A 19,723-nucleotide genomic window follows, 5' to 3' on the forward strand; every position below is an offset into this window, starting at 1 on the left:
AAGTGGCATTGTTGGACACAGTTTGTGTCTGACAGTGGCAGTTTTGGTACTGTACAATAAATAGATTTCAAGTTGAGTTGATGTAGTCCCTCCCTGTGTAACATTCCACCTTGCTGCTGGAACAGGAATTCCAAACTCTCTGCTGGATGTGTTGGGTGGCTCACACCCCTCCTGCTGCTGGGAATGCTCAGGATTTCTCACACATCCATCCTGCCAGGCCAGAGCAGCTGCACAAACTCCGCCCCTCTGCAATCCTGTGGACAGTGTGCTGTGATCTCAGTAGTGTTAACTCATAGGGGAGTTGAACTGGAAAACCTCATTTGCTTTAGAGGGATGTGATGTTCATTTAGAGTAGCTTAGGTTTTGTTTTTAAGTTCAGCATTGAGTTGTATCATGTAATATTTGTAATTTTTTTTGCCATAAACAGATACCTCAGTCAGGATTTCTTAACTTCAGCTCCTTGAAAGTGAATATTTGTTTTCCTGCCTGGAAACAAGAAACCTTCAGACTTGGCTGAGCAGAGGAAACAAAAGTTTCTGATCTGCTTTGCATCACAGTAACTACTTCAGGTGGACTAGAAATCGCACTGGACTTGCAAGACTTGAATCAGGCATAGAACTTATTTAAACAGAGATTTAATACCGAGTTCAGCATCATCCCCAGCCACTAAACCCTTTGTTTTCATTTTAGGAAGAGGGAATGTGATGTCATTGCAGGAGGAAGACAGCTTGATTCGTTTGCAATCCTCCAGTACCTGTCCCTAAGGACAAAGGCGGCTGCTTTGGGCTGGCGCTGCCGGGTGAAGATTCCCTTCTTGTTGCCCAGAACTCGGGTGGTGCCTGCAGAGAAGTTATAAAATACAGAAATTTATACAGAAATGTACAAACCAGGCTCTGCTGTGAGCTGGTACAGTGCAGGGACTAAATCAGGCCATGTGGAAGGGACCTCTGCACTTTGTTTGCACAGTCAGAGGAGCCATGGATGGGACAGGGCAATGCAGCTGCAGCTCCTGATTTACAGCTGCTGGGCTGGGACATGCACTGGGGTGTGCCCAGTGATCAGGGTTCTATCTGCTGGAGATTGGCTCCACCTTCAGATTGGATGGAGGAAATGGTGGTGACTATTCACTGTCCTGTGTGGTGTCTGGATCCTTTCTGTCTGTTTTAGTTTTCGCAGGAAATTAGAGAAAAGGATTGCAACAGGTAGAGAGCCTGGAACTGAAGCTGTGTCTCACCTTGTCTACATTTTCTCAGTCCTTTTTGATGCTGCTTTTCTGGGCACTGCCATCACTGAGCTTTCCAATGCCTGTCCTGGTGCTCTGCAGGGTATTTTAGTGCTGTTCTCTCCCTGACTGCTCACCACCCCAACCCACTGCAGCTGGCATAAGCAGGACAGGTTCATTGTTAGATCTGAGTTGTGTTCGTTTCATTTCTGTGAATTAGGGAATTTCCCTTCCTTTGTGACTGCACTTATCTGTTAATAACGGATGGGGTGTCATGGTGAGCCAGCTGTGTGCCAGTGTGGCATCTGCTCCTCTGCTGCTGAACCTCTACCAAGTAAATTGTGATTATTTCAGGTGCTCTGTTCCCAGGGCAGCTGCAGGTGACACTGGAAGCAAGAGAGATGTCCCTGACAGCTGCCTGAAGCTCTGAATTGAGGGTGGCCAAAAATCAGGAGCAACTGGGTCCTCACAAGCTTCCCCTGTGCATTGTCCCATGTTCCTGGGAGCATCTGTGCAATTAAACACAGGCAGGACCTTCCCTCTTGGCTCTGGGCATGCTGGATTTTGTGACAAAACCTGGTTTGAGAGAGCCTTTTTTCCCACCCTTCAGCACAGTGTTTGTGTGGCACAACCACTAAACTCCCAGGGAGGATGGAGAGGTTTATGATATAAATAAAATCTCACCTTGATTGGTCATGAAATCAGCAAAATTCCAGATGAGCTCCCCAACCACGTACTCCTTCCTCTTCTTGTCCAGCACAGAGTGGTACTCCCTGAGCAGGGCCTGCTGGTACTCCTCACTGAACATCATGGGGGGGTCCTGCAGCCAGGAGAGAGCTCAGGGCACAAACAATCCCACCCAGAACACTCCTGACCAGAGCTCTGGGGCTGCCTGTGCTGCTTTAACCTGGCTGCTGTGACCATCAGCAAACACACAACTCCCAGGGGGAATTCCCCTGGTGGCCTCTGTCATGACAGGGACGGGAGTGCCACCCCCTGCATGGGACAGCACCAGGAACCTCCCTTCTCCAGGGTCTGCTTTCATTTCAGCATTTTTAGCACTTCAAGGACAGATTTTGGAGGCCTCTGTAGCAGACAGAGTGGGTGGCAGAGCTCTCTGGTTTTGGTGGAGCAGGATCCCAATCCTGGAGCCTTTTGGACACTCCCAGCACAGCCAGGCCCAGTGGTGCCAGCCTCTCCCAGTTCCCATTTTCTGCCTTTAAGAGCTGTTTCCACCACAACACTCACACTGTGCAGCCCAGGCACTGAGTCTGCTCCATATTCACTCTGGATAATGGGTTTTTGGTAGGTTTTGTACCAGTTCTCAAACTGGGCTGTGAGTTGCAGTGGGATCACTTCCAGGTGGCCTGGGTCATGGTACCAGGAGAAGTAGCTGTTCACACAAATCACATCCACATAGGGAGCCTGCAAAAAACAAGGTGAGAGTGCTCTTCAACCTTCTCTTGTAAATCTAAATCCTCCTTTGGGTGCAATTAATGGAATCCGGGTTTATTACACATAGAATTAATTGTTTCCCCCATCACTCAGGCTCTCCAAATATAATCTCTTTCCCAGAAAAAAGGATAAATTTAATAAGCTAACAGCATTAATTTGGCATTTTTCTTACAGATTAGGAAGTCACAGCAAAGAGTTAGACAAGATCACACGTTTCATTCTCAGGTTTGTTAGAAGTTTTTTTGTTTCCAAGATGTCTCTGGCTTGCTGGTACATTTAGATGTACTTTTTTCTTTTTGAGTATTGGAATGTGATTATCAAGTGAGTGGTCAAATATTTTGACTAGCAACTAAATTTTGTGCATCAATGGTGCAATACTAAGACTAAAGCATTCTGCAAGTTATTTGCCATTTCTACCACATGGACAGTGTGATAAAAGGGCACAAAGCCCCCTCAAAATAAAGTGATGTTGTATGTAACTTGTTCAATGTTCTCTTAACATGTTTTGTAATAAAAGAAAAAAAAAGTTCTAATATCACATCAGTGTATGAGAGATCTGTTCTCTGGGATTGTTTGCCTGAGCTCCTCCAGCTGAGCAAAATGGGAATGGGATATCAAAAACAGATTCCTGCTGGGCTCCCTCAGATTTAAAACCATGAGAGGTTTGGGTTTTTTTCTGGGGTGGGGAGGAAAAACCTCAGAGTTGCAGCCATTCCTGCTAATTAGAGGATATTTGAGAAGAAATCCAAAGTGTAACCTGGATCAGGGATGTGTGGCAGCACCAACTCACCTGCTAGAAGTGATTATTGTACAAGGATCTACCCTGGAAACAAATACAGGTGTTAAAAATCCTTGGTCCATGCTGTGAAAGGCTCAAAAATCCAAGAAAAGTGAATTTTGATTATTTATCCAGCTCCAGGGCTTTAATTGTGAAGCTGGAGGAGCTTTTAGATTATTCAACACAAAGAGACATCTGCCAAAGAAGATCTAGAGCAGTTGAAAGCAGGAATTAAAGCAAAGCTTCCTTCCTTTAGACTTCCACAAGGGTTGTGAGCATTTTAAAGAGGTTTAAGCTTTGGCTTAATTGCAAGTGAAAATCCTGAGCATTAGTAAACAGAATCAATGGCATAGCAAAGCATGGCAATATTAATGGAATCCAGGGCCATAATCCTGCACACAAAGAATTGTTCTCTCTTACAGATATTTTTTTTTTTTTCCAGCTGGACTACAACTACAGGATAAGGTGATTTCTACTAGAAACAAAAATATAATTTTTTTTAGCCTTTCCTTGCTAAATATCTCCAGCAAATTTAGATAGGAGTGGGGGGGGAAAGGAGTGTAAAACAAGTGAGGAGAAAATATATGAATTTAAAAAACAAAAGAAAGAGAAAGCTAGAAAATAAAGCAAACTTACACCATGATCAAGAGCGTAATTAGCATCTGTCACAAAGGTGACTGGTCTGGAGGGGTCGAGGGCTTTAGTGTGAGCTATCACTGTCCTGTTTGCAAACAGTAAAGCAAGAGTTCAACAACAGCAGGGAGCAGCACAGCCCCCTCTCCCCTGTGTCCCTCCACCCCCCAGACTGAGCTGCTTTGGATCCAGCAGCCAGAGTTTGAGTGAAATAAAGAGAATATCTGTCACCAAGTGCCACCTGAGAAGGAGCAGAGGGAAGCACACCAAGCACAGGCACCTGGGTGGTGCCAGCAGCTCAGGAGGTGGAGGGACAGTTGAGTTTGAGGACAAAACTGTAAAAAGGGCAATGGGAAGTCTCTGAACAACTCCTGGGATGTGTTCCTCAGGCCCTGTGCCACATTTGGATGTTTCTGAGGAAACCCTGAGTGAGGGAGATGGGGCAGAATGGGACAGCCAAGCTCTGCTGCTGGCCTGGCATTGCAGGAGGGTGGTGGAACCTCCTGAAGAATGAAACTCCCAGATCTCTCTTAATGCACCTCAGCTCCAGGGACACTCTGCTGCCCATTCCAGCTGCCTCTGGGCTACCCAAAGCTTAAATCTCTTTAGAAACAAACCAAGGGGGCTGCAGGGACTCAAAGCAGTGCCTTTGAAGTGGGAAGCCACAGGACAAATAAGCACCACTGACTGCAGAACTTTGTGTTCACAATGAAAGGCCAGTTATGTTACAGCTTTGCTGGAAATCTCAAAGGATTGCAGCTCATCCCCCCTGATTTCTGCACCTGAACATCAGAGCAGCTCATCTTCCAGTGCTAACAAGGAACATTCCATTCTCACCAGGTCTGACTTTACTTGACCTTCAGCTCGAGATGCTCAAACCAAGTGGACTCCTGGGAATTTTGTGGAGTCGTGGTGGCTCTGAACCAACACATTGGGACAGTTCTGAGCATCAGTTCCACACGTGCAGCAGTTCCATTTTAGTCTGAAGTTTCCATTTTAGTTTGCATCCACAGGTTCAGCTCCAATGTTCCCAAAAAATGCCTACCCTCCCTTTACTACCTCTCTGTGCCATCCCAAAGGAAGAAGAGGCATTACCTGCCACAAGATGAGGAGCAGAGGCACTTACTTGAAGTAGTGAGCAGCTGGGGGCAGCTCTGAGGCCGGCTCGTTGGCCACTGACCACATGACCACGGAGGGCCTGTTCTTATCCCTGCGCACCAGCTCCTCCATCACTGCCAGGTGGTGCTGCAGGGACCTGTTCCCAAAGCTCTCCCTGGAAAACAGAAGGAGGTGAGGGTGTAAAATGCATCCACTTCCCTGGGAAATCCATCCATCTCCCTGGGAAAACTCAGCACAGCAGAGCTGAGGATGGCTGTCACTATAGGACACAACACAAGCACACATTGCTGCTCTCCAGGTGAAGGAAATAAAGGGAAGATTATTTTCTGACCCCAACATTTATAGTTTTCCAAAAGTGACAGTGGACTAGAGGGTGACAGTGCCACCTCTCCAATGACACTGGATAAACTAACAGTCCATCAAATTTCTCCTCCTCCATAAAGGAATGCAAAACAATGAGTTATTTACAGAAAGCGGGTGAGAAAATTCGCTACAAAAATGTCAACGTCAGAAAGCTTAAAAATCTTAAAAAATGAAAGATGGCTTCTGCCCTGTTTCCCCAAAGTTTACTGCACAGTTCAGGGCCATGGTTTGGGCTCTTTAACGGAGCCATGTAGCAAAATGTGGCAAAGTGCCCTCATCATGAGGCATTGCCCAACACCATGAGGCACCACGGTGGCGCAACGGGACATTTCCAAACAAAGCAAAGTACTCCCATTATCAGCACTGAGCACAGAAATGTAACAGCAGTAAAGGGACCCTTGGGAGCAGCTGGGAGGGGAGCAGAGGGGCGAGGGCAGGGCAGCTCTTACAGCAGTTTGATGCCCACCCCCGGGCTCTCGTCGATGACGGCGATGCCGTAGGCGTCACACAGGTCCATGATCTCCTCAGCGTACGGGTAGTGGCTGGTGCGGAACGAGTTGGCGCCCAGCCAGCGCAGCAGGTTGAAATCCTTCACAATCAGGGGCCAGTCCAGGCCTTTGCCACGGATCTGGGGAGAAAAGAGCAACCAGCCCTTGTGAACAGAGCCTCCCTGCTTGATCTAGCACCAGCCCTGCCCAGGGTGGGGAACGCGACAGCCACTAACACAGTCAGAGGGGTTTGGGTTGAGGGGACCTTAAAGCTCTTATCGTTCCACCCCTGCCATGGTTGCTCCAAGCACTGTCCAACTGGAGCAGCCACAGCTTCTCTGTGCCACCTGTGCCAGGGCCTCCCCACCCTCACAGCAGACTGACTGACTGTCAGCACGTCTGGCTGAAAGCTGTGCTGGAAGATGCTTCAGTGTCTCCAGCAGCACATCCATGTGCCCTGAGGGATGGCAGGACCAGACACGGTGTGGGTGTCCCCTTAGTGCTTAGCCTGGGAGGAGGGTGTGAGAGAAGAGGGGAGGGGAGGCAGCACAGGTGCCACCTGGGCAGCAGTGTGAGCTGAGGTGGCCCTGTCATGGGTGTCACACTTACATCTGCATCCTCGTGCTTGTTGACCCCGTGGAAGTAGAAGGGGCGGCCGTTGATGAGGAACTGGCTGCTGGTGACGTGCACGGTGCGGATGCCCACGGGCAGCGTGTACACGTCCTCCAGCAGGGCCCCGTCCAGTTGGGCCTGCATCCTCACCTGGGCGTGAGGGAGGAACAGGAGGGACCCTCACAGGGATGCCCAGGGCTCCCTCCCCTGTGGGGAAGGGAGATTGTGGCCCCACATCCCTTCCCAGCCCTCAGCACACAGCCTGCTCCTCACTGCTGCTGCTCAGGGGGAGCTGGGTCTGACTGAACAAAAATACAAATGGAAGCTGAAGGATAAAGAATGAGCCCCTGGATTACCCTTTTTGTTCATCCCAAAGTCTTCAGTGTCTTTTCCCCATGCTATCCCCTCCAGGCCATTTCTGTGCCCTGCATGTTGATGCCAGGCAATGACTGCCACATCATTGCTCCCAGGTGTGACCCTGAGCCCCTGGAAACTCAGAGCAGCTCATCCTCCCTCATTTCTGCACCTGAACATCAGAGCAGCTCATCCTCCCTCATTTCTGCACCTGAGCATCACCACTGCCCATAACTCCCACAGCATCTGCCAGGCTCCAAGCTGTTAACTCATCACCTCCCCAGAGGGGATGGATGGACCCTCAGTCAGGAGCTCAGAGCACACTCCAGGAATGCCCTTCTCCCTGCCAGCCCCTTGCCAAAGCTTGATTTGATCAGTGCTTAATTAGCAGAGCCACTCTGGTCACACACACAGGCAGAGGCTGGGCCATATGGCAGTGCCTTAACCCCATCAACCACACCCAGAGAGGAGGAAATGGCACTTTACCTCCAAGGAGTACAGGTACCCAGGGTTCTCGTGCATCAGGTAAGGCCACCAGAGGTTGGGGTTGAGGACTTTGAGCTCTCCCTCTGGGCCATCACCTGTGGCCACCACCTTCCCCTCTTGGTCACGCAGACTCAGGGACAAGGAACTGTCAGTGCTGCCAACCACTGACACCTGGTACTGCACCCTGGCTGGCTCAGAGGAAACAAAAAACAATCAGAGCCTGCAGGAGACAGCTCAGCCTCAGGAAAAGCCACTAGGAAATAAATTCAATCAGACTAGAGCAGGATATTCAGCCTCAGGAAAAGCCACTAGGAAACAAATTCAATCAGACTAGAGCAGGATGTTCTCCCTGCTGCCCTTGGCACCTCCACTGGGAGCCTGAGGGAGCTCAGTGCACCTACCCAGACTGTCTGATGAGGTGGTTGTCACAGTGATGTCATCGATGTAGGCAGCAGGAGTGGTGTACAGCACAACTGGGCGGTGAATCCCAGCATAATTAAAGAAATCAAACTTGGTGTTCTGCACAAAATAGTTCTTGGGGTACCTGAGTGAGCAAGACAGGAGCAAGGCTGCATTACACTTCACTACACAGCTGAAGGTAGTGCAAAATTATCATGGAAAATATCTGTATGACAGGCTGGACCTGTCTGTCAGCTGCTACACTGAAGGATTTTGCAGTTAAAGATTTTCATCCTTCAGGAGAGCTGGTACTTGCAGCTCCCAGCTGAATCCAAGCTTCTCAATCCTGCCCTGGATTCAGCTTGGCAAATCACCCAATCTGGGCACAAAACAGATGCAATAACTCACTGCTGATTCCTCACAGCTCCACCAACAAATCCTCCACAAAGACAACCCCACAGAGGGACTTCTGAACCAGCAGCTGAACAAACTGCCCCTCTCCACACCCCTGGGATGATCCCAGCAGTACAACAGCCCAGAACTCACCTTGATTTGTCAGCCATGTACTGGATGGAGCCCGGGGGCAGCGTGTGGGGGCTCAGGGTGTTGTTGAGGGCCACAGTGATGCGGCACAGGGAGCCTGGGCTGCCCTGCACCACGCTGCTGATGTCAGCCTCAAAGGGCAGGTGCCCCCCTTCGTGCTCCACCACCTGCACCCCGTTCACCCACTGCAAGGAAAGACACACAAAAAAAAAATGGGTTAGTGGGATTTTGGGGTCAGCAGAGCATGGGGAAGGGAAGCTCAGTTATGAGGAACACCAGGGCTCTTGATCCTCAAAGATCTTTGAGGGGTCAACCTTGACCTTTGAGGGATTCCCTTTGCTGGGAGCTAGGTCTGGGTCCCACCAAGTGTCACTGAGGGACACAGTGTCACAGACATGTTTTATGAGAAATCCTTTCTTTAGGATTTTTCCTCCTGAGAAGCTGAGAGGCCTCAGGAACAAAATGTAAACATTGATTATCTGCTGCTGTGGAATGCAACAGGTGCATCTGTGATTGGTCTCATGTGGTTGTTTCTAATTAATGGCCAATCACAGCCCAGCTGTCTGAACGGTCTCAGTCACAAGCTTTTGTTAGCATTCTTTTTCTATTCTTAGCCAGCTTTCTGATTAAATCCTTTCTTCTATTCTTTTAGTATAGTTTTAATATAATATATATCATAAAATAATAAATCAAGCCTTCTGAAACATGGAGTCAACATTCTCATCTCTTCTCTCATCCTAAGACCCCTGCGAACATCACCACAACACAGTGTGGGGCAGATCCATTAACCAGGAAATGTTTAGTTACCAACCCCAAAACTGCAGATGGGATTGGTGACTAAATTAATGGGGCAGATCCATCAGTCAGGAAATGTTTAATTACCAACCCCAAAACTGCAGTATCAGAGAAACTGGAATTCATTCTTGCTTGGGGAAAAACAGGCACGAGCTCGGCAGGGGATGCAAAATAGAAGCAGGGATGGATCTGCTGAACAAACCATAAAATTGCCTTTAGTCCAGCCTGGTTTAGGAAGCAATAATTGTCCCCAATTTAGGGCCGATGCCCCGAGGCACGTACCACGATGGAGTAGTAGTGGGCGCTCCCGAAGCGCAGCACCACCCTGGGGGCGGGCTGGCCCTGCAGCCAGCGCAGGGGGAGCAGCACCTCCTTCTCGTACCACACCCAGCCGATGTAATTCTCCAGGCTCGGGTCCTGCGTGATGTCGTTGAAGCTGGCAGGCACCGGCATGTCGATCACAGGCCCGCTCTGGCAGGAATTGCGTGGGAAAAGAAGGAACAGAGAGGTTAAAAATAGGAATTTTACTACTGGAGGTGTCCCCTTCCAGTGACAGCCCTACAGTGCCTTTGCCAAGGGGAAATACTTGGGAAAAGCTGTTTAAAAACTGCTGAGATCTCTCACAGCTCCTGTACAAGCCCTGATTAGCACCAGGTACAGGAATCTGCCTGTTCCTAGAGGAAACAGCTGCTCCTTTCTACTTCCCTCCTGCTGTACAATGAAATGTTTTCATTAATGGCTCTGGCAAAACCCAAGCCCAGGTTGTTGTTTCAGTGGGAATTTTTTCCTGCACAGTTCCAGAGCAACGTGGGGGTTGTGGTGCTGTTTGTTAGCTAAGAGCTGTAGTAAATGTGTAACAAAATAATAGATATTTTGGGCAGTAATGGATATTTTGGGATATTTTTCTCTCCATGGAGACTGTTTGAGATCAGCCCAGCCTTTCTCACTGCATGAAACCACAGAGATTCCTTGGGATTACAACAGAATCCATTCAGTTGCTTATTCCAACATGAAGATTAGAGAGAGGCAGTGTTACAATACATTGAATATTGAGGAATCCAGATGCTGTTGCCAAACACAGCTGTTCATTTTCAGCACTTTCTGCACTCAGGACGTTGCACAAAGGAGTTCTGCACCTTCTCCTTTCCTGAGGAAGCCTCAGGAAATGGAATGAGGAAGGTCTGGGCACCCAGGGTGGGCATCATGTGCGTGGCTGACTCAGCACTGCCACTGCAGAGCCCAGTGCCCCAATCAGAAAATCCTAGTGGGAGAATCCTTGGGTGGGCAAGAGGATTTTTCTTATATCTGATGCAGGAAAAGCCTTGCCTGGCTGGCCAGAACCTGTGTGTCCTTCAGGGAGATTCTCTGAGCTCTAAAACAGGTTGAGTGCACTCATCTAAGCCTCTCTTTGAAGGGACATAATTCAGGATTCCTCTCCTCTGCAAAACCTCCATAGTGCCCTTCAGTTCTTCTCTCCTCCCACAATCCAGCAACAAAATCGGCCAAAAGGCTAAAAACAGAAATAATGAACAACTTATCCATTTTATACATAAACTCCCTAACTCTTTTCTGTCAAGTAATGCACTTATTTCCAAGCACATTTCAGTCACACCAAAACTTTTCCACCAGCACTCTGAAACTTTGTAATAAACAATTCCCAGTGTCCTTCCAGGCACATTTTGTGCTGATTCTGTGCTGCTGGAAACTCAGCGCTGTGCAAGGCTCCTGGAGGTGAATGGGGCTCATTCAAAGGGTGTTTGCCTTCGGAACAGCACCGGGGCATCATCAGGGGCTGCTAATTAGGAAATGCCTCAAAAACAGCACAGGGTCAGCTGCTAATTAGGAATTGCCTCAAGAACAAGCTGGGCAGGGTCAGCGTGAGGAGAACGGCAGCCCGGTGGGGAAGAAGACATGGAAAGAGGAAAAGAGGAAGAAAGAAGAGGAGCCCCTGCAGCGGGCCGGAGCCCGGTTCTGAGGGGAAGGAGCGCAGCCCGTGCCCGTGGATGGGCAGCGCCCGCCCCGCTCCCCGCTACCTGCCGGAGCGGCCGCCGGTACCAGCGCTGCGCGAACCCGGCGTCCCTGCCCGGAGACAGATCGGCGCGGAAGCTCCAGAGGCCGCCGAGCTCCCTGCGCTCGCGGGAGGGGGTGTCCCGGGGCTGCAGCATCCCGGCGGAACCGGCCGCCAGCCCCGGGAGGAACAGCAGCAGCACCGGCAGCGGGCACGGACCGGCCGCGCCGCCGCCTGCGCCCGCCTGCGCCATCTTGGCTGTGGGCAGGGCCCGCCGAGGGAGAGGGGCGGGGCTGAGGGAGAGGGGCGGGGCCACGGCTGAGGGAGAGGGGCGGGGCCACGGCTGGGGGTCGCCGGGTCAGGGTCCTTGTCGCGATCCCGATCCCTGTCGCGATACGGATCCCTGTCATGATCCCTGTCACGATCCTGATCCCGATCCCTGTCACAGTCCCGATCACGGTCCCGGTCCCGCCCCAGCGCGATGAGCGACTGCAGAGCTCGACAGTGACCGGGTCCTGTCCCACTGTCGCCTCCGGACAAAGCCGCCAGTGTCCCGGCGTGAAGGCGCCTCCAGGAACTTTCAGGCTCTGTCCTGGATCGCTGGATTTCATCGAGAGGCGAGTGCTCCCCTGCTCTCCCCTCCCCTCCTTCTTATTTATTACTTAGGGTTTTAAATGTATTTATCACCTACTTTTACTTATTTATTAATTTGCTTACTTATTTACACTATTTATTTATTTATTTATTTGTCACAGAAGCATTTCGGTTGGAAAAGGCCTCTGAGGTCACCAAGGCACCAAACAGCCCCTGGCACCCACATCAGGGCACTGAGGGCCACATAAACTCTTCCCTTAAACACCTGCAGGGATGGTGATTCCACCTCCCTGCACAACCCGTCCTGATGTTTGGTCACCCTTTCTGGGAAGGATTCCTCCTGATGTCCAACCTAAACCTCCCCTTAAGCGCAGCTTATGTTTATTATTGTTGCTTGCTTACTCTTGGTTATTTCTTTAATGCCTGCTTGCTTACTTCTATTTATATTCAGAGTCACTTGTTGAAGTGTGAAGGTTAAAAGCTGTAGGAAATGGCAAAAGGAGCACTGGTGGCTTCTGGGGGAGAAGAGGGAGGGTGAACTCTTGAAGAAGCAAGACACGAGAGCAGAATTTCAGTGAATTATAGATACTTCAGTGTTTATTAACTCCAGACCAGTGGCACGGGATCTCTCCCCACACTCTAAGCCTGCTCCTTGAGCCTCTTGAGCAGCTCCCGCAGCTGCTCGATCTGGGCGGAGACGCTGCTCTTGGCGGTGCCGCCCGCGGCCGTGTACTGCTCCACGCTGCTCAGCACGCTGAACACCTGCGCCACGTCGCTGCCAAACAGGGGGCTGGGGGCACAGGGGGGGCTCTCAGGGGGCTGCTCCCCGTGCCCAGAGCCTGGGCAGAGGCTGAGGGAGCGAGCACGGAGCCTTTTCCCCAGGGGAAACGCTCCTGAGCTTCTGCTGCCTGACATCAGCTCACCAAGGAACTCCAGAGCCAAACCCCTCTGGGGGCTTCCTGCTCAGGGCAGAGGTGTCTCCCAACCCACCCAAGAGCTTCTGCCCATGCCCGTGCCCATTCCACCCTGCTGGAGTTGTCCCCCTCCAGTGTTTCAGCCCCAGCAGGAGCAGCTGGGATATTCAGGACATCTCAGCTGGGATATTCAGGGATATTTTGTCACCTCAGAATGTTGAGGTGCTGCTCGGCCCAGGCACTTTGGGGAAGGAAGATCAGGGAGGCTGAGCCCTGCCTGTGCAGGGAAGTGAAATAACACAGGTACAAACCTGATGTTTTGCAGCTCCTCCAGGCTGAGTTTGTTGATGGTGATGCCTTTGGTCTCAGCCAGCTGCACGGCCTTGCCAGAGGCCACGTGGGCTTGTCTGAAGGGCATCTGCAGGGGGAAGGGGACAGAGCAGAGGGGACTCAGCTGAGTTCCTCTGCATCCACAGAAATCCCAGCTCCAGCTCTCCCTCTGGCACTTACTCCCTTCCGAACCAGGTACAGAGCCAGGTCTGTAGCCAACATCTCTGGGCTCAGCGCCCTCTCCATGCTCTCCTTGTTGATCTGCAGGAGGAGGATCCCAGGGACATGTTACCATCAGCTCCTCCTTGGGGCATGTTAGTGGCAGGGTGAGGGGAATTCATCTGGAGCTCTGAAAGAATGCTCTGAGCAGCGGGCAGAGGGACCGAAATGAGCAGTGTGGGTGAGGCACTGAAGAGGAACAATCTGGAGCTGTGCTACTCACAGAATGTGAACCATGATAATGTGAATAGTGAGAGGATGAGAAGAATCCTTACCTGGAGGGTGGAAATCACTCCAGTGGCAACCTGGAGCACAGCATTCAGGGTGTCTACGACATCAAAGATAGCCTCCTTGTCCTCCTGTGGTGGAACAGGGATGGAAATGGCTCTGAGCCAGCCTGGTGCAGCCCAAAACCCCCCAGGCTGAGCAGCCCTGCTCTGCTGGCTCCTCCAGCCAGCAGGAGAGATGGTGTGGAGAGGAGCAAGGGCTCTACCTGCAGGTCCTTGTTGTAGGTGCTCGGGAGTCCTTTGAGGACCATCAGAATTGCAGCCAACTGCAGAGGGAACAGGAGAGGCAGGGAGTGAGCACAGAGAAAAGCACAGCCCCAGGGCAGTTCCAGGACCCGCAGCTCTTTACAAAGAAAAGGCAAAGAAAAAGGAGCTTGTCCAGCCCCAACAGGAGCAGTTTCCTCTCCCTCCTCCTCCTCTTTGGGGCTCACCCGGCCGAACACTCGCCCGGCTTTGCTGCGGATCAGCTCCAGACTGTCGGGGTTCTTCTTCTGAGGCATCAGGCTGCTGCCAGTGCTGGGAGGGACAGGAGTGCACTGGTGAGCAAAACCCTCATCCATACACACTCATCAGCACTGACCCAGCCCTACAACAGCAATGGGTACGACTCTCTTCACTGTGCTCCTCTTTAGGGTGAAGGAAATCAGTGAACTGACTGAGTTCTCTTTGATTTTGCACCTTGTCTAGAGCTCCCACACAATCCCACCTCTCACATAGAAACTTAAAAGGGGACTCCCCTTCCAGGGTCATATCAGCAGATCAGACTAAGTGTCAGTGTGGCTTCATGGAGGGAGGGCTGTGGCTGTGCCACCCTGCAGACAAGGAGTCTGTTGGGATTGCAAACCCAGCCAGTCAAGGAAGGGCTCTGGCAGCATTCCCAGCACAGGAGGAAGTTCTCTCTGCCAGCAGGTCCCGGGCAGGAGTTGGGCTGAACACAGACTTGATTTGAGTTAGGAGAATGACAAATAAGTGCCCTTTGCTGAGGACTATTCACCCTGGGGCTGCCTTTGTGCCAGGCTCTTGGTGCTGGGTCAGCCTCGTGCACAGACAGAGCCCAAGCACTGCCTCACCCAGCGTGGGCAGCTGGGGAGGAGAGGCTGAGGGAGGAGCTCCCTGCCCAGAGCGGGGACCCACCTGTAGGCATCAGAGAGGGTCAGGAAGCCAAACTCGCTGGTGCTGTAGATGATGAGATCCTCAGCCATCTTGCTGAGGTGGATCATCAGCAGGGTGGCAGCAGAGAGGAATTCCACTGCAGGGAAGGCAGGAGATCAGCAGGGGAAAAGGTGTTTGGACAAGCCAGGGAGCCCTGACTGGGGCTTTAGTTCCTACATTTCAGTCCTTTATTAAGGAAAGGAACTGGAAAGGTGTCAGGAGCTGGTTCCCCCCCGTGCTGGAAGCTTTGGCTGTGCTTACCCACAAAGTCCCTCTCGCTGACAGCATCCATGCTGTTCAGGCTGATGGAAGCAAAGTCCAGCTCTGCAAGGAAGGGGATGGACACAGGAGCTTGCACTGGCCCTGGCAGGAGTCTGAATGCACCACAGGAGGTGACTTTTTATCTATTCATTACCCACCACCCCCTTGTTCAAGTGCTGCAACACATCCAAAAATACATTAGGACAATGTGCTGATGCTTCCCAAAATCCCAGATGTTATGAGTAGTCCCAGGATGACATTTACCACTGCACAGCAGCTGTCTGTCAATTCCCAGGGCGTTTCCAGCCAGAGCTCCACTGCCAGGGGAGAAAGAACCAGAAGTCACCCATGATATCCAAACTGATATCCAGCCAAAACTGAGCTCTAGTGATGACACCTCTCTGAAGATTTCCCTCCCCCAGTTCACTTGGATTTCACAGTGTGGTCTGAGGCTCATCAAACCCCGAACTCTGGACTAAACCAGATTTTCTCTCCCAAACAGGAATATTTGCTTAAGGGAAGCCTTGTAATCCTTGATTTTCAAGAAATAGAAAAATATTTCTATGTTGAGAGTCTTTGCAGAGGCAAACTGGGCTGCAGTGTCTATGGAATCCTCAATGGCTCAGAGGATGGACAGATCTCCCTCTTGTCTTTATCTCAGAGCAAAGTGATGGCTGAGGATCACAATAAAAAATAAAATTTACCTTCCCAAAGGCAAGACATTGATCCTCCTCTTCACCTCTCCCAGGCGCTCAGAATCACGGGTCAGAGCAACAGCATGGCTGGGAAGGACAAGAGAGATGAAGCTGGAAAATGGAAATGAGATATCCCACTCCAGGAGATGAGAATGGCCAAAGGATGGAGAACAGGAGTTGTCCAATCCATGTTTGGATTCCCAGCTGGTCAGAGCCACACAGGGAATTCCTGTTCCAGTTTGCAGAGCTCCCTCTGGGTTGTCACCACCCCTCGGTGTCCCCTCAGCAGAGCAGGGCCCCGAGGGTGGGGAGGGTGGGAGGTGCTCACCTGAGCAAGAACTGGCTCCATCTGATGGGCTGAGCTTTCTGCAGGTGGGTGTAGCCAGGCAGGATCACATCGATTTCTCTGGGAGGGAAAGGACAGAGAGGTGAGCAGCAGGGACAGCAGGGACAGGTCTGGAACTCCCTGCACAGGACACCCTGCAGCTGCACAGTCACACAAGCCTAGGAGTGTTCTGCCCCCAAAAGGCCACAGTTGTGGAAAACAGGGACTGAGGGAAAGGACTCACATGGCAGCACGTTCCACCAGGGTCTCAGTGAGCCTCAGGAGGTGTGTGGAGATGATGGAGAGGGAATTCCTCATGAACAGCTTCAGGTCAGTCACAACCTGTGGGGGATTGGCCACAGCCAGGCCAAGCACGACAGGACAGATTTAGTGCCCAAATATTGCTCAGCAGAACCCCCTGGCACCGTTATCCGCTCCTGGTTCTGTGTGAGGGGAAGGGAAATCCTCCTGTGGGATGCATTCCTGGTCACTGATTTGTGAAAGCTGCTGTTGCTTTCCATGGACAGAAGCAAAATCTGTGATTTTCAGTGGACTTTGAAATAGAAAATTCCCAACCAACACAAGCTGATCATCCTGATCCTGAAAGATGTGTGCACCCAGCCAGCAGAGTCAGGGGTTCTGGAGATTTTCAGAGATTCCAGTGGAATTTTGTGGCCTTTTACCAGCAGGATGCAGCCCTGCAGATCCCACTCCCCTGGGTGGATGAGTCACTGCAGCATCATTAGTTTAAAGCCATCATTAATTTAAAGGGAATACAGGCTGGAGTGTGTCAGGGATGAGAGAGATGGCATAAAAATATTCAATTAAGGAACTGAGGTGGAGGAATACAAGAGGAGAAGAAAAGATTCTGTCCATACCTGATCATTCCTGCTTCTGCCAGTGTGCAACTTCCCAGCTACATCTCCAATCAGCTCCTGAGGACAAGAGCAGGGTTTCTGTCAGCATCTCTGTGCTCTGAACAGGACAATGCACAGGAGCACATCTGCCTGCCTGCAAGGGACTCAGCTCCAGGATCCTGTGAGGAACCATGGGATGTGCTCTGGGGAAGGGCAGCTTTGGGTTCTGGGCTTGTACAGTGCCACAAAAGGGGCTTGGAGACCTTGGCTGTGCCCCAGGGGTTCAGTGCCAGCAGCTCTAAAGGGATTTCCCAGAGGGACAGAGGGACAAGGCCTGAATGTCAGGCAGAGGATGAGGAAGAAGAGGCTGGAGGAGCCAAACCTTCAGCCTGCGCTCGTTGGCAGTGTGGATGTCCTCATCAGTCTGGATCACAGCAAACACTCCCTTGGACCATTCCTCAGAGATCTGCAAACAGCACAAACACCAGTCAGCCACAGGAGTTATTAAATCCAGGGAGGCTGCTCTCATCCATTCACCTGACAGTTTCTGAAGGAATAAATACCTTTTCCAGGCCACCCAGGATCTTCTCCAGCTCAGCTTTAGACAGGATCCCAGACTTCTCCAAGGCTTTGGCATAAGCCATGCTGCCCTGGATGTCCACCTCAGCCAGCCTCTGGTCATAGCTGATGGAAGCATTGAGCATCTCCATGATGGGATCTGTGCTTCCACTGAATCTTCCACCCCAAAGTTTATTCCCCTGAGAGAGAAAATAGCCAATTAAAGAGGCCTAATGACTCCAGATAAATCCTGTTGCAGTAAATAACATCCTGTGGTCCATTTATCTGATACAGAGCCCATGTTCAGCTCCTTTCAGTGTGACAGCACTGACCAGAAATTCCCCTGGACTTTAGGACCTCTGGAAGTGGTTGAAGAGCTGGAGAACACATCATTGTCAATGTTATCTACCCCTGAGCTCCGAGGTCTGGCCCAGGAACCCTCCAAGATATTTTACATTTGCAGGACTCTGCTGGGAGTCCTTGAAATTGGTATCAGGGAAAGATGCAAGACCAGCACAGATTTCTGTTTTGAGGCCTTGTAAAGGGAGGGAAAACTAAGCAGTCAGTAGGATTAGAATGAAATTATTATCCTCTAAATCCTTTTGGGTGCTGTTTAACTAACAGATTCTTCTTTGATTGACAAAGAGCTGTGGGCTCTTTTTTCACAGAAACAAAAGTGGAGTTTTCCCATCCAAGCCAGGATTCCTGTGGTGACCTCAGCCCCTGGAATGTGTCACCCACTTCAGCCAGTGCCCAAAGGCCGTGCAGGGTTCCAGCTGTGCCCACAGCAGGGTGTGTGGGGTGTGTGTTGTGTGGGAGCTTCTCCAGCAGTGATTCAGAGCCTGCCTGGCCTCACCTGAGCTGTGTCAGCTCAGAAGATTTTTTCTTGCTCAGGTAAGACAACCCAAGTAGTTTTCATTCTGCCAGGCTTGCACTGAAGTGGGTAAGAATTTTACCTGGGCAGAGACAATTTATCCAAGATTTCAAAAGCAACTTTCCAGTGCTACCAGGCACAAAAAGGAATTGGAGGACACCTGAAGGAAGGGACTAAATACAGCAGCATTGCAGAGTGGATAATTACTAATCTACCTGATTTTTTAGACACCACTGGCAAGTTTCTTCTCAGGCTGGTCACTATAACTACCATGGACAGCAAGGAGCTGGCAGGATAGCTGGAAGCTGATCAGTGCCAGGGCTTTACCAGCCAGACAAAACACTTAAAATGTTTTCCCTGGTGACTGTTTCCATGTCCCTGTGCCTGAAAGGACAACAGGAGAGAGCCTGCAGAAGTGAGGTGTAGCCATGTGTAAAATGCAGCTTTGTTAGAAAGCTGAGGGAAGGCAGAGAGGGGAATCAGAATTGAAAAAGAAGTTTTAGAGCTCCTCAACACTCATTTGGTGCACCCAGGAGCAAAGTGAATGCTAAATTAGAGGTCATTCCAGAGGCTCAGCGCTTGACTGGGGACCAGGAGTACCCAGGTATTTAAAGCTTCCCATCAAAGCAGGAAGGCTGTCAGCAGAAACATTGCAATGTACACATTTACAATCCAGAAATCAAAGCTGAAAGGTTCATTTTGGGCATCTCCAGGACTCTTTGGAGCAGTGGCTGTGCAGCCTGGAAATGACAAACACTGCCTGGAACGTGGAGCAGCGATGTGGAGAGCAGAAAGAGAACTCGCCAGGATGCCGGCTCACGTCTGGGCAGGGAAGGAAACTGAAAACGCAGCTTTTGTGCCGAGCAGTGTTTGTTTACACAGGCTGCTGGGAAGTGCCTGAGCCCCAGGCACAAGGATCGGCCTTTGCCAGGAGACAGAACGCGGAGGCCCCGGGACGGCTCCGCTCGGCTGAGCACCCCCGACACCCCCGGGAAGCAAAGTTCGCTCACCTCGGCTGCTGCCATCGCGGCCGGGCCGGGGACACTGCGGGCCGGGGACACTGCGGGGCGGCTCCGGGCACGGTCCCGGTCCTGGTCCTGGTCCTGGTCACAGTCACGATCCCGATCCCAGATCCACTCCTGGTTCCGATCCCAGCTCCAATCCCGGTCCCCGTCCCAGCTCCGGTCCCGATCCTGGTCACAGTCACAATCCCAGATTCGGTCCCGATGCCAACTCCGGTCCCGATCGCAGCTCCAATCCCGATTCCGGTCCCGATCCCAACCCCAGCTCCGGTTCCGATCCCCCCTCTGTCCCGATCCTGATTTCAGCTCCAATCCCTATCCCAGCTCCAGTCTCGGTGCCGATCGCAGCTGCAGTCCTGTTCCCGATCCCAGCCCCGGTC

The 19,723-nt window shown here is 51.2% G+C and overlaps 2 protein-coding genes across 2 annotated transcripts; both read right to left on the reverse strand.

Annotated features, from left to right (window-relative positions):
- Positions 1–618: 618 nt before the first annotated feature.
- Positions 619–11,508, reverse strand: GUSB (glucuronidase beta). Its single transcript, XM_054287046.1, has 12 exons — positions 11,281–11,508; positions 9,530–9,718; positions 8,456–8,637; positions 7,912–8,054; positions 7,511–7,698; positions 6,668–6,820; positions 6,020–6,198; positions 5,215–5,361; positions 4,092–4,176; positions 2,471–2,647; positions 1,907–2,042; positions 619–839 (listed from the first exon to the last, which is right to left on the reverse strand). The coding sequence occupies exons 1-12, from the start codon at positions 11,506–11,508 to the stop codon at positions 682–684; spliced, it is 1,965 nt and encodes a 654-aa protein (XP_054143021.1). The 3' UTR covers positions 619–681.
- Positions 11,509–12,428: 920 nt separating this feature from the next.
- Positions 12,429–19,418, reverse strand: LOC128943987 (argininosuccinate lyase-like). Its single transcript, XM_054287038.1, has 16 exons — positions 19,332–19,418; positions 17,453–17,647; positions 17,272–17,355; positions 16,911–16,967; positions 16,277–16,374; positions 16,036–16,113; positions 15,717–15,794; positions 15,277–15,329; positions 15,013–15,075; positions 14,734–14,848; positions 14,031–14,115; positions 13,806–13,865; positions 13,588–13,671; positions 13,274–13,354; positions 13,075–13,181; positions 12,429–12,639 (listed from the first exon to the last, which is right to left on the reverse strand). The coding sequence occupies exons 1-16, from the start codon at positions 19,344–19,346 to the stop codon at positions 12,489–12,491; spliced, it is 1,404 nt and encodes a 467-aa protein (XP_054143013.1). The 5' UTR covers positions 19,347–19,418; the 3' UTR covers positions 12,429–12,488.
- Positions 19,419–19,723: the final 305 nt, after the last annotated feature.

This window comes from Melozone crissalis, unplaced genomic scaffold (assembly GCF_028551555.1).
Source record: "Melozone crissalis strain CALT ecotype California unplaced genomic scaffold, PUWL_Pcris_2 ptg000057l_1, whole genome shotgun sequence".
Classification (NCBI taxonomy): Eukaryota; Metazoa; Chordata; class Aves; order Passeriformes; family Passerellidae; genus Melozone; species Melozone crissalis.